General features: G+C 41.1%; 1 protein-coding gene across 1 annotated transcript in view; it reads right to left on the bottom strand.

Annotated features, from left to right (window-relative positions):
• Positions 1-783: 783 nt before the first annotated feature.
• The window catches only part of LOC144525291 (ATP-binding cassette sub-family C member 4-like), a 40757-nt gene continuing 28380 nt past the window's right edge, over positions 784-13160 (bottom strand). Inside the window, exons 26-31 of the mRNA XM_078261974.1 lie at positions 11016-11171; positions 8074-8163; positions 7442-7614; positions 5024-5129; positions 2486-2620; positions 784-1143 (exon numbers count right to left, since the gene is read on the bottom strand). Coding sequence (XP_078118100.1) covers positions 1066-1143; positions 2486-2620; positions 5024-5129; positions 7442-7614; positions 8074-8163; positions 11016-11171 — 738 coding nt within the window. The 3' untranslated portion in view covers positions 784-1065. The remainder of the gene's footprint in view (positions 1144-2485; positions 2621-5023; positions 5130-7441; positions 7615-8073; positions 8164-11015; positions 11172-13160) is intronic.

The raw sequence follows: 13160 nt of genomic DNA, 5'->3' as shown, positions 1-13160 counted from the left end.
TAACCACGTACCAATTTGTAGCATCTTGGTCAAGACCAGTTGTAACCACTGACCTGAAGCAAACACACCATTCAGACATTTGATGAGCAACAGCGGGAGGAAATTGTTAGTGAGTCAATGTAATATCAGACAAGACAATGTTTTAAACGCAAAATGAAGACAGTACTGAAACGTTCAAGAAATACTGTTTTATTATATGTAGTAATTAGAATTTTACTTGATCTACATTATAAGTGATCATTTGTATCACTTATTTATGACTAAACTACAAAGTGCATCCCCCTGAAATATTACCTTATGCAAAGATTTAGACAATGTAAATAAATACATAGCTATAAATAGTCATACCACATTTCATGTCAGTGCTATGCTTTTAAAGCCACAACAGCCCATTTATCAAAAAGTAAAGAGAGAAAGTTGATATTACTGGAGAACATTTTTCAGAGGCAATAAATGTTTCTTGGTGTTAGTCATTATCATTGCCAGTACATGACATGTTACATTTCAACTTTACTGTTATTTCCAGACAAGAGCTGAGGTAGACATAAAACCACTATCGTCAAAGTGCTGGAAGACTACTTAATTAAAACACGTGCAATTACAAAAAACATCAATAGTCTGATTAAGGCACAATAATTACTGAAAACATCGCTCGCTGTCTCCTGTGGTTCTCCTTGTCTTTTCAAGCATTTTCCAAATAATGAAACCAAACAATGTTTGCCTTAAAGGAATAGTTTAAGCCACCAATAATTAATTGCACCAGGATAAACACATCCAATATCTGCACTAGTGCCAAATTGAAGCTACCCAAGAGGCCAGAACATGCATACATAAACATAGCAGGGTGTAATCAATAAACAGCCATGCAGTAATATAATGTCAATAAAGGTACACCCTGCCTCAGATACTTGCCTCTGTTCCACACCAAAGGACTACACCAATCAAATACTACACTCGGCCTGCTGGGAGTCGAAATACATTTTAATAAACAGGAAGGAATCTAAGTATATCTGGTGATAGATTTGGTCAGTGATGATGAGCGTGAGGGCCACAGCGACTCTCCTGTCAAAGAGACGTCTCAAAGATGGCACAGATGTCCTTGGCGCAGCGCACGTCTGTCACTCGCTTTTTGTTCATGTAAACCTGGAAGTGCATCAGGGAAGCAGTGTCACAGAACACAAGCACACAGTCCAATCTAAGCAAAGATCTGTTAAGGTGTGATTCATGACAGATCCAGTCAGAGCTGGGTGAAGGGATTCGTCACCCACTGAAGCATGCAAAAGTGGCTTATTTAGCTCTGTGAAATTCACAGGAAAAATATCAGAGATAATCATTGAAATTACTTGTTTCATTTGAGTTTATTTTTCTACAAAATACTTGATTTCTTAACACAAAGAGGCTTGACAGACTAACAATTTCAATAACAGTAAGTTTGAGAAAGAGGCAAAACAGGTGAAAACAGGTTGGCCTCAGCCAGAGATATACCGTCTACTCTGGGATTCTCTTTCAACATGGACAAAGGAACCAGAGGTTGATATCAGATTATTGAATGTATTTAAACCTTGACTGACAACTATAGAAACTTGACACACAACATGTGGACCATCTCAGTATTTAATAAGTGGTGCTAGACAGTTATGGATGCTGCAGTAATCTGATCTAAGGAAAGCATCCTACAATAAAGAAAGGAAAATGTAAGGGCTTGAACAATGTCACTACCAATCCGCCAGTGTGCAGGGTAAGACGATACCAAATAATACCACAGTGTGCTGAGTCTTTGAAATCAGTATTTTACTCATTTCACTCCTCTGGCTGAGAAGATACAGTTCCGCTGATAAATTTGTGCGAGGGACAGAGAGAAAATGGAATGATGCCTACTTTTTCTTATTTCACAAAGACCTGTTTGAAGTTGCAATATGGTATCTGTAGTCCCAGACAGATGCACATAAAATGGAATTGAACAATGAATAGCCGGCTCTTATCTGTTCAGTGTCTGAAGGGGAAATACATCACAAATGAATTTCACACGGAAAAAATATGGACATTCTCTATTACAGTAATCCCCATAGAAAGTTTATCCCAAATCGCGATGAAGTTAAACCCAATATTTCCAAATAGATATAGCGCAAAGAAAGCTGCTTTTCTAGAATCATCTCTAAAATGATCTCAAAATTACATTATGAGAAAAAGATTATATGGAGAGTTTCTTTGATAAAATCAGAGGATGTAAATCTACAAAGGGGACAATTTCTCTCTTGAAATTAATGTTATGGTGTTGCAATGCTCCAAGTAAGCACTTTAAATTAAAATGGTAATCAAGTGTCTTTGCATTGTCAGGGTAATGCACATCTTCTTTTGCTTAACTGTATTATTTTAGGGGTGAGCAATGAAGTCTGGAGTTAAAGGGAGAGTCTAGGATTAGTGTGCCACGGCTGGACTCTATTTAGTGACAGCCCCGTACTGGGACAAAGATGGGTGTGCTTACCTGTTTGGCTGTGTGCAGCAGTGAGGTGGCCTCGGCTCTGCCTGTCTGTTGGACCATCTGGTAAAAGAGCCCTTCCTGGTTCTGGAGCAGCACATATGGCTCGTCATACTCCTGGATTCTGCCAGCATCCAAAACCTGCAATCACACATACAATGCTGGGTGTGTGTGTGTGTGTGCGCCTGTATACTTTACTTTAGGGAAAACTGACATTTCAGCTGTTTCGCTGCTGAGTGATGCATGCAGACAGTGCAATATGAATAGAGAAACAGTAGTTCTCTGCACATAGGAACCATCCATTTTATGTGACTCATGCAACAGCAAACACTGGTGTTTGTTTGTGCTTGACAGGGCCACGGACAATGAGCGTAGCCTGTTAGCAGTGTGAAAGTCTAGCGCGCTGACTCTGACAGACTGAAGATCAGTGATTTATCCATGTATTTATCCTGGCATTTCAGCGGCTCAGGGGTGGTCCTCAGTCAAATCCAACAATCACACCTTTAAGACACTCTAGAAAATTACCATCATTTCTGTGTCATCACATGCCATAGAAACCACACAAACAACAGTGCCAATTCAAGTAGTTTGGAAAAGACAACAATTATATCACAGACAAATTTTAACAAGCTCAATCCCCTTGCAGCTATAATGAGCAGTTTGTTATGGCTAAAGCCCAGTTTCAGGGATGGTTTAGTATGAAAGGGAGACTTCTGCTGTTGCTTTCATAATCGACAGGATACTTGGAGATAGAGTTTGTATGGTCTAAATATGGCACAGCTTAAGATTTCGAAGAGACAATTCAGGTGGACCAAAATCTAGTTCCCCTTGAGTGTGCAACAATCTGGGGGCATTTAACACAAGTGTAGGTGTGAAATAGTCCCCACTGTGTGATATTTGGCTTTTCTCAGCAACCCTCTCAGTGATCGAGCAGCCACCAGGTCGTGCCATGTCCTCCATAGACGCTTAACAAATGCTGCCACAAATGGCACTAATTGGCACCTCTGCAGGCAGTAGCAGGAAAGGGCCAAAGATCAAGTGGCCCGGGCGCAGGCTCAATGAGAAAGAATGCTGTGAGGGAGAAATCAGGCCAGCTGTTGCAAAATCAAGCAAGTGAATTAAAACTCTGTAAAGATTGTTTAGCAGGCTCATTGCAAAGAATGAAAGAGGTGTTTGTAAGCTCTGAACCTCAGGTGTGTTTGACGCACGGCAGCAGTAGGGAATATGAGGCGCATGTTTCTGCGGGTTGTGGGAAGCGAACATTTATATTTAAGTACTCAATATATTGATCTGGGCCCTATCTTGCACCCGGCGCAGCGCGGCGCAAAGCCCAGCGCAAAGCCCAGCGCAAAGCCCGGCGCAAGTGTCTTTGCTATTTTAAGACCGTCCAGCGCCCATAGGCGTGCTGGTCCTACAGTGAGGTGTGTTCAGGTGAATTCTTGGCGTATTGCTATCTTGAGGCAGCGGGAAGTGATCACGCCATTGACCAACAAAAACCTGGTCTAAAGTCAATAGTGCAGCATTCCATTGTTATTTTAACAGCGCATTAGTAAAATGGGCCTAGACTCATGAACAGCGCGAGCCTTAGCGCACACACAGGGATGCGCAGCAGCACACAAACATGCAAAAGATTAAAAATAAAAATATTACAATGTGAAATAGTATTATCATATGATCTGCTCATACGCTTTCACTTCACGCACGAGCAGATCAGTTTCTTCTCTCTTTCCTGCTCAGCAAATCGGCCATCATAATAGCATTGCGCCATGGTACGCGCCTGACATTTAAAGGTAATGGGAGATGACACTCTGATTGGTTTATTGCATGTTACGCCCAAACGCCTATGATTAAGTAAGCTTTTGAACCATGCGCCCGGCGCACAGACCCTTTTTTCCGCCGTCAATCTAGCAAAAGTGGATTTGGACACGCCCTAAACGCATCTGCGCCAGGCACTTCACGCCGTGCGCTTAGATCGTTAAAATAGGGCCCTTTGTGTGTGAGTTTGTCAGATAAGAGTCTGCTGACATTGCACAGAGTTTATCATCAAAAAGACTCTTGTCCTGAGGGATTGCGGAAGTACGTTAACATTAAAAGGACCATTGGTCTCAGGGCTCAGGTTACTGTATGCCGTTAATGCCTGGCTGAACCAACTCTGTCATGAGGTCAGGCACTCTGAAGAAACTTCAGAGAACACCAGTCCAGGTCTTCCCTCCATGCTGCATGAAGTAAAGAAATTTGATTAATCACACCATCTACTATGTAATTGTTAAGAGAACTAGATACATTTCTCTGACAGGGTTACTTCACGGTATACTACATATTCTGTTCTTATTACGTATTTATTATAGTTGATAAGAAAGAACAAGCTTGTGAAGGGATATCACAAAATGTTAAGACTAAAAGCACCAAACTTCTAGCTGGTTATTTGTAGTTTAACCCCATTCTTCTGTCTGTAACTAATAACTGATAGCAGAAGGATAATGGTCTCATTTAAAATACTGACTAAAGTGCTGGGCAATGGAAATTTACTGCGTTATTACTTACCAGTATTCTGTCACAGTCAATGATAGTGTTGAGCCTGTGAGCAATGGTGAGGACGGTACACTCTTGAAACTTGTCCCGGATAGTCTGCTGGATGAGGCTGTCAGTTCTAAAAAGAAGCAGGGAACACAACACCTCAGCACAAAAAACCCTCTTCCTTTAAACCCTTGGGCAGGGATTTTTACTTAACACTGAACAATGGCTCATCAGCAGGAAGGTATGTGCAGTAGAAGGCATAAAAAAAGGATAGCAGAGCTCTTTAAGATAACAAAGACAGGTATTATTTGCCTTTTAAAAGTCATACTAAAAGCGTAATTGTTAAATATTTGATGTTAATAGTTGTTGACATGATATATGTGAGGCTCTGATCAATCCACTCCTGTGTATAGTAGACTAATGATAAGCAGACTTCAATAGGTCTGCTTTAATGCACCCCCCAACAGTGTGCATTGTAGATGATACGTGTTAAATCTGTGCATCTTTTCATTAAAGCAACACTAGAGAACTGTTCCCGCTTCGGTTCCCCTACGGGTTGGAAGCGGAATTGTCCCATTATGTCTCATTTGAACTACAGATCCACTACCCGATCTGGCAAACTTGCATAGTGTGGTTATAGCCGGTAGAGAGCCGCAAAGCGAATGCAGAAGTGCCGTTCACCCTGTTACGAGTTGACAAACCACTGAAATGATTTTGGAAACATTATTTTAAGTTACAAAAAGTTCTCTAGTGTTGCTTAAAAGCTCCATTGTGTAATTTTTTGAGTTGATTCTTAGCAAAAAAACCTTTGTTCTTTCACAAATATGTGCTCATTCATTTGTAATTACTTCCACCAACTAATCTAAGTATTCTCATACGCGTAGAATCTGCCATTCAGAATCATTCAGAATACATACGAGCGAGTCACTCGAATGACAGCCGCCATGTTGCGCCTCCATCTTTAAAGTACATTTCGCGCTTTTACACTCAGTGCCATAAAGGGGGAGAAGATTACTTGCGACTGCCGGCAAATTTGAAAGCCTGTTGAAAACGGAGGATTGCGCCTATTCTCCAGGACATGTAACAGAGTCGCCAAGGAAGTTAAAAAGAGAATTAAAACGTCAACGTGACAGGCAAAGCAACAAGATCAAAGTTAATATTGGAGTGGCTTTTCCAAGATGGAAAGAGCTCATAAGGAGCAAAGATTTTAAAAGGGGACACCGAAGTTGCCTGCTTTCTTCTCGACAGGTAATTCTGCCTATTTGTGTAAATTTGAAGTTTTATAGTTGTTGGCTAACTATAGCATGGTAGTGCATAACGCTAGAACGACGTCTAGGATACTTTTCCTCACGTCAATGATGAAACAGGATTGTCTACATTGTAACATAAACGTAATCATGTGTCGTAATTTCCCTGGCAGACAACTCACGTACACAGACTAGCTACAGCTAGAACAACCAGTGGCGGTTCTACATTGAATTACACCCAGGGCGAGACCCCCGTTCGTCAAAAAATGTTGCATTTCAGGCGGCCGACACGAACACACACGCCTATCAACTCGATAATAAAGCCGTAAAGTAGGCTATCTTTCAACTCAGGATAGGATTGGAGATGAAAAGTTTAACTGACACATAACCGCGATCACCTTCGTGGGTGCTCAGTATTAGCGGAGCACCAACAGTATCGGCGCCTATGCCCAGCAACCTGTTCGACCCAGAGGTGAACTGTCCCCTGCTCCCCCCTCCCCTTTCCCCTTCTCACACAGCTTCTCTGTGCAGTGTGCACGGCACCTTCTCAGCAAGCAGGGGTGCCAATTTGCCAATTCCCCACACGGTGAAATGATAGATAATACAGTAGAAAACCGCTCCGAGGATTTATTTAAAGTGCTTGTGCCGGTTTCATTGACATTGTTCATACTGCTCAGAGAAATATATTAAAAACACAAACCTCCTTTGCTTCTCTCCTACGCTGTAAACATTGCCTTACACTATTAATCTCGTACAATATACAGAATAACGATAAATAACGTCAAACTATTATTACACTGGAAGGAACACTCACGGAAGAAGTCGTACTTCTTGGAATAAAACGGCCACCGTAGGAGTTAGAACGCGCTTGGAATGGGAGGGGCCAGAACGTAATATTCAGTTGGTTGTCATATACAATTTCACCGCTAGATGGGAGAAATGTTTACACAATGTAGCTTTAAGGCTTCAGTTACACACATGTGCTATTGATTTATTTGCAAAGTTGCTTGAACAGAAGTATTGTTTAAGGAATGATTTCAGTTTGTATAACAATTGTGGTGCTACAGTTTCATTAAACCTAGCTTAAAGATACCCATCTAAAAGGAGCACTTGTTTACAGTAAATGCACTACATGTGGAAAGGACTGTTCAAACATTGTTGTAAAATGTTTTACTTGTAGACTTGAGTGTCCCCTGACCTTGGGTCCACATTGGCTGTGGCCTCATCAATGATGAGGATGCGGTTTTTCCGGAGGATGGCCCTAGCCAGACACACCAGCTGCCTCTGGCCCACGCTGAAGTTAGAGCCGGACTCAGTCAGCATAGTCTCCAGCTTATTGGGCAGGTCCTCCACCACGGCCTTCATGTGCACCTGCAGAGAGGGAGAGCAGAGCCCCAACCCTTCATTACCCCTTCATAAAGGCTTCCTGCAGGGATGCCTTTAAAGAGCTATCCAAACACACCCATTAACCGCCTGGCACAATGCAGGGCCAGGTCCACTGATGACCTTGGCCAGTGCTCTCTTGTGGCCAGCCTCTAGCTTTAATCCAGGCCACCAAACCCATTCAGAGGCAGGACCAGGAGCTGAAGCCCTTCGCTGTGGGGGGAGCCTTCATCCTGGTTGGCCTGACTGCCCAAACACATCTCCCCCAGCACTTTCAATGGTTCCCAGTTACAAGCCGCACATTGAGCTGGGCCCCATGGCCCTAATGGGATTTCCCCCCATGACTTGTGGCGAGCAGGGAGGCTGAATGGCAGCATTGTACAGGGGGACAGAGGGATCCCCCCCTGGGCCGGCGAAGGGGAATCATTCAGAGCCACGCTGGAGTACCTCTTGGAGTGCATTCCACAGGTCCTCATCTGTGTGCTGCCTGAAAGGGTCCAGATTCTTCCTCATGGTGCCAGTGAAGAGAACTGGGTCCTGTGGATAGATGGATATAGAAAGAGAAGGCCGTGGCCAGTTAAGATAATGACAAGGGGAAGATGTATGAAAGGGTTAAGACAAGCTTTATAAAGCGCCGCTAGGCAATGTTTGAGGGGAAGATGTTCACAAAGGGCTTGCTCCACTCAGGATCTCTATTCAATGCTCTGGCCAACTATGCTTCAATAAGTTGATCTTTTTACTTGGAAAACCAGAGCTTGTGCACTGGTAAAGGTGGATAATAACTGTGCGACATAGTCTGAATATATAATATGGCACAAAAACATCTAGTCACTGTTACCATCCAAGACTTTTTATACAGTAGTTGTATTAGAAATGATAATCTCAAAATGTAAGTAACAGCTTTACTCTGTCAAATGCACAAGCATCTGTCATGAGGGGTTATCGCATCAGTTGACTACCCTCATGAAAAGGACAACCTCAGATCTCAGACAGCTAGGATGTCCAAGAGATATGTATTTATGGTGAGCCACACACCTGGATCAAGGTTCAGCCGCACAGCCATCTTTAAGAGAGTAAATAAAGCTCTTTATTATAGTGCCGATGTACAAGCCAACAAGTCCACAGGCACTGTTCCAACATGCCACTCAGTTTGTGGTAAACCTGATAAACAGGAGCAAGCTGCCATCTCGTCGTGTCAGGTCAGATATATATTCATAAATTCTGCTCCAATGTTGAAGTGATTTACTGAACACTTGCTAGGACTCTCCCAGGTTGTCATACAGAGACCATACAGAGCTGCTCTAGATAAGCATTTTATATGGCTTTTTTTCTATATCGGTGAACAAATACAGCTGTGCTTTCCTTTGAAACATAACACTGAATGTATGACACTAAATGGTTATAATGGCCATTTGAAAAAAAACTATCACAGCAATAGAGGTGATGCAGAGCAGCAAGCAACTGCCCAAAACAAAAACTGATAGACTTCAACTGTATCCTCATCACAGTCCAAGCAATTTGATAAATCTAGTTTACTCAAGATATGAATCTAATCCAAACCGAGATAGTAATTGTTCACCTGGCAACTATAAGATTAGACCAGGAGCAAGAGTAAAGTACACAATGGGCCTAAAAGGCTGAGTGTCCTGCGTTAAGGTTACATTACTTCTTGTATGTGACTCACTATCCACGCCTTCATCTTTGCTCTCTTACAGGTCAGCTTCACAGCCAGTGCTGAAACAACATGCACTCAGGTATGTAAGCACAGAGATGTATGCAGTGTACACGCACACAGCACACACTCCTGAAATACAAAATTCTGTCTCAACAAACCTCCATGTAGGTCAGAAGGCTCAGGACTAACTGCTCAATTTTCATCCAGAAGAAATTAAGCATTTCAGGACTTCATCCCTGCTACCTGTTCCTTAGAAAATGTTCCATCTCTTTATTTCCAATGAGCTTTTCCTTCTGTCACCAACAATCCCGCCTTGTCATTAAGCCAGCTGAAGTCCCAATTCAAACTAGTTTTGTGACACACTTTAATTGAGGATTCAATGTTAGGTCGGAAAAACTGCTTTCAAGCACAGCTTTCCATAGACCGATTATGTGCTCCACCAATTCTAAGCCCTCTGTTTGCCACAGAATTCATTTTTTTACTAAGTAATTCCTGAGAATTCAATAGAAACTGAAATGGATCCTTTTTTAATGCCATATGCTAATACAAGCTTATCATAATCAAATCGGGGGGTGGCAAATAATGAAACTCCTCACTGGCAATGTATAGTATACATATCACACTCAAAATTCCACATGAAAAGGAAAGGCAACTAGCAATTTTTCCATGTGAAAGGCTGACTTTATCACTTCATCTCTTACGTCTAGCAGGAGAATAAAAAGGCTTTCAGATGGATTTGAGTAAATCCAAGATAATTCACTCTATATAAGTTTGTAAAACTAAGAGCATGACACAGAGAAACTCTACTGGTAAGACTTCACATCATAAAAATGCCATCCAGTATGTGACACAGATGGGCGTGCAGTTAAAGTTCTGAGTCGTAACCTGCCACTTTGTGCAAGTCTCTCCCTCTAGGAGAGAAAGAGTAAACAAAATCACATCAAACACACATCATATCTTAAACTAGTTTGGATGAGGGAGTACAACTTTATCTGAAGTAGTAGCAATGCCAGAAACCTATCAAATCCACAGAAAAGCATTAATGAAACGGTTTTTGGGCATCTTGGCTACACCCTAGAAATGTTTGAGACTTGGGCTAAGTGACGGTGTACAAGGGGACTCTGACTGTGAGGATGGGGGAAGACTTCTTCTAAGCAGCTTTCCCATGTTTGGGGGGTAGAGGGCTAATCCTCTGTCAGGGATGGGGAACTGCTCTCTTCACAGTACAGGCCGTGGGAGTCTTCTCCCCTCCCTCCACTCTGCTGACACTCACCCGCAGGCTGGCATTTTCTTAATGCCGTATCAGTTTCAACAAGCGGAAATAAAGTTAAACTGTCTCAAGGCATCTGTTTGTCTCACTTTCAGAAATCCCCTGAGAGACTGTAAATTTCCTCACTTGTTTTAGCTTTTTAAAAGCTAGTATTTTATTTTTATTTTTTTTTAAAGTACCAAGGTGTCTGTTATCAGTGTTCATCTGCCATTTCTCAATATTGAGAAATTAAAAGAAGTACAGAAGAAGTCAAAGCAAAAGTGCAGCCGTTTTAGAAAAGGACAACAACATTAAACACAACATCCTGTAATATCATGCTGAACGTTGCGTGCTGTTCTAAGTGATGATGATGCCTAATATTTTATTAGATTTACACATCGGTTACTGTGTGCAGTTTTAAGTGCAAAGACAACAGCTGAGACTGAGGGCAATTTAAAAAGTCACCTGTGGGATGATGGACATTTTCTGACGCAGGGTGTGCAGACCGATCTCAGAAGTCAGAAAACCATCAATCATTATTTGTCCCTCAGGTTCTGCCAGCCGGAACAAGGCAGAGATCAGGGAGCTTTTACCAGCACCAGTGCGTCCAACAATGCCAACCTACAGTGGAGAAATGAGAACTATTTTTAGATGTGTAAAGACAATATATTGTCATGCTCCCTCAGGCTATTAATCATTTTTGTGCTTATTGTGTCATGTCATCAAGGGAACATAAGTACAATGGAACCACTCGTATCGTGTGGCAATAAAAGAGATTGATGGCAAACATTATATTCTACAACAAGCAGGTATAACAAATCTCTTTTTTTGACAGTAATCACATGATTTTGGCAGATAGTGGAAAAAATACCAGATTTTTAAAGAATGTTTAAACATTTTAATGTTTAAAGCCTCTGTTTAACATTTATTAGTCACATTTCAAATTAAACATGTTCTCGTATCTTGGATGTATCATTATATAAGCTTATTCACATGGCATCGGTGGAACCCATCTTGATGCCATCACCTGTATAATTTTGTGTTGGACCTTTTGCTTGTTTATGATTCATGGCAGTTATTTTAAAGTGTGCTATATTCTATAAAAGTGCTCATTTCATAGTCCAACAGTTCCACGCATTGCATATGCCAACATCTGTAGGTTGGAAATTTGTAGTTACTCATTATAACTTCAGTTCTATGATAACACATGAAGCCGTTAAACAAGTATAAGTGTTATACTGTATGCTTAAAGCTATAGTGCATAGTTTCTGTCGCCCCCATGAGGAATTCTAAGCAGAGATGTATAGTAACAAAGTAGAACTACTTCACTACTGTACTTAAGTACTAAAAGGCTGTATCTGTACTCTACTGGAGTATTCTTTTTTTCTCCTACTTCCACTTTTACTTGAGTACATATTTTCGATGAGTTTAATACTTTTACTCCAATACATTTTTTATGTGCTGCATCGTTACTCGTTACTGTTGTGAATTCCTCACGCTACGGAGACTGTGTAGGTCACAGTGTGTGTAGTTATGGCTACGTTAGTTACGTACGCTATCACGTAAGTTACGTAAGAAATCCCAGAGATCGCTTATGTTTCTTTTCATTACGGCGGTTGCCTGTTCAGAAGTCAGAGACGATGTAAGTTTGTACTCTATTTAGCTATTGTTGCAGCAGATTAAGCTATTCCTGAGTTGTTTCAGTCTGAAATGAATACTGAATGTTAACCGTTTTACCCTGTGATGTGAAGCTGCTAGTTATCTGTATTTTGCTAGCTTGCTAACTTTCCACTGTACATCACACATGTTACTAGCTAGTGTGTGATACGTTTTTTGGGGCTTTAATCGTTACGGTGCTGGAGAGGATGTTCATTTTACTTGCACAGTGTGATAATTGTACATTTTATTTCAGTATTTGTTATTTTTAATATAATATATTTAATATTTGTTAATTCTTTTGGCTACAGCCAAAGGAATTGTGAGTGTCCTTTAGGCTAAAGATTTGAAATAATAAACAATATGATATTCAAACTTTTGACTGCTTTCTTTAATAACTACATAACACAATACTTGTACTTTTACTTTCAGTACTTGAGTAGTACATTTTCAAATAAACTACTTACAATACCCAAGTACAAAAAATGTTGAATACTTTAGTACTTCTACTTAAGTGTGGTGCTTAAAGTGCACTTCAACTTCTACTAAAGTCACTTTTTTGATAGAGAACTTGTACTTTTACTCAAGTATGGGTCTCTAGTACTTTATACATGTCTAATTCTAAGTAATGACAACACCACTGTTGTTGCATCCACATGACACAAGCCTTCCGTAATCGCGCACGCGCCCCCACCCCTCCTCCACGCAGTTGCTAGTAGCCAAGGAGGACATGTAGGATTTAAAAAACATGGACTCTTCAGAAAAGGTAATTATCTTCACTCGAGTTTCTGCGCGCGAAAGTCACCAGACAACAACAATTTCTAAATACAGCCATCCAGAGAAATACAGAGAGTGTTTTGTTAAACTGATAGTCTTAATTAGCTTTGTATCAACTCATTTGGCAATGGCTTGAATGTAACAGACGTTCATTAATATAAAAACAGTTTCGCAATA

The sequence above is a fragment of the Sander vitreus genome, chromosome 11, assembly GCF_031162955.1.
Source record: "Sander vitreus isolate 19-12246 chromosome 11, sanVit1, whole genome shotgun sequence".
NCBI classification, from domain to species: domain Eukaryota; kingdom Metazoa; phylum Chordata; class Actinopteri; order Perciformes; family Percidae; genus Sander; species Sander vitreus.
The sequence above is the reverse complement of the archived record's forward strand: the minus strand, read 5'-3'. Positions and strand labels throughout refer to the sequence as shown.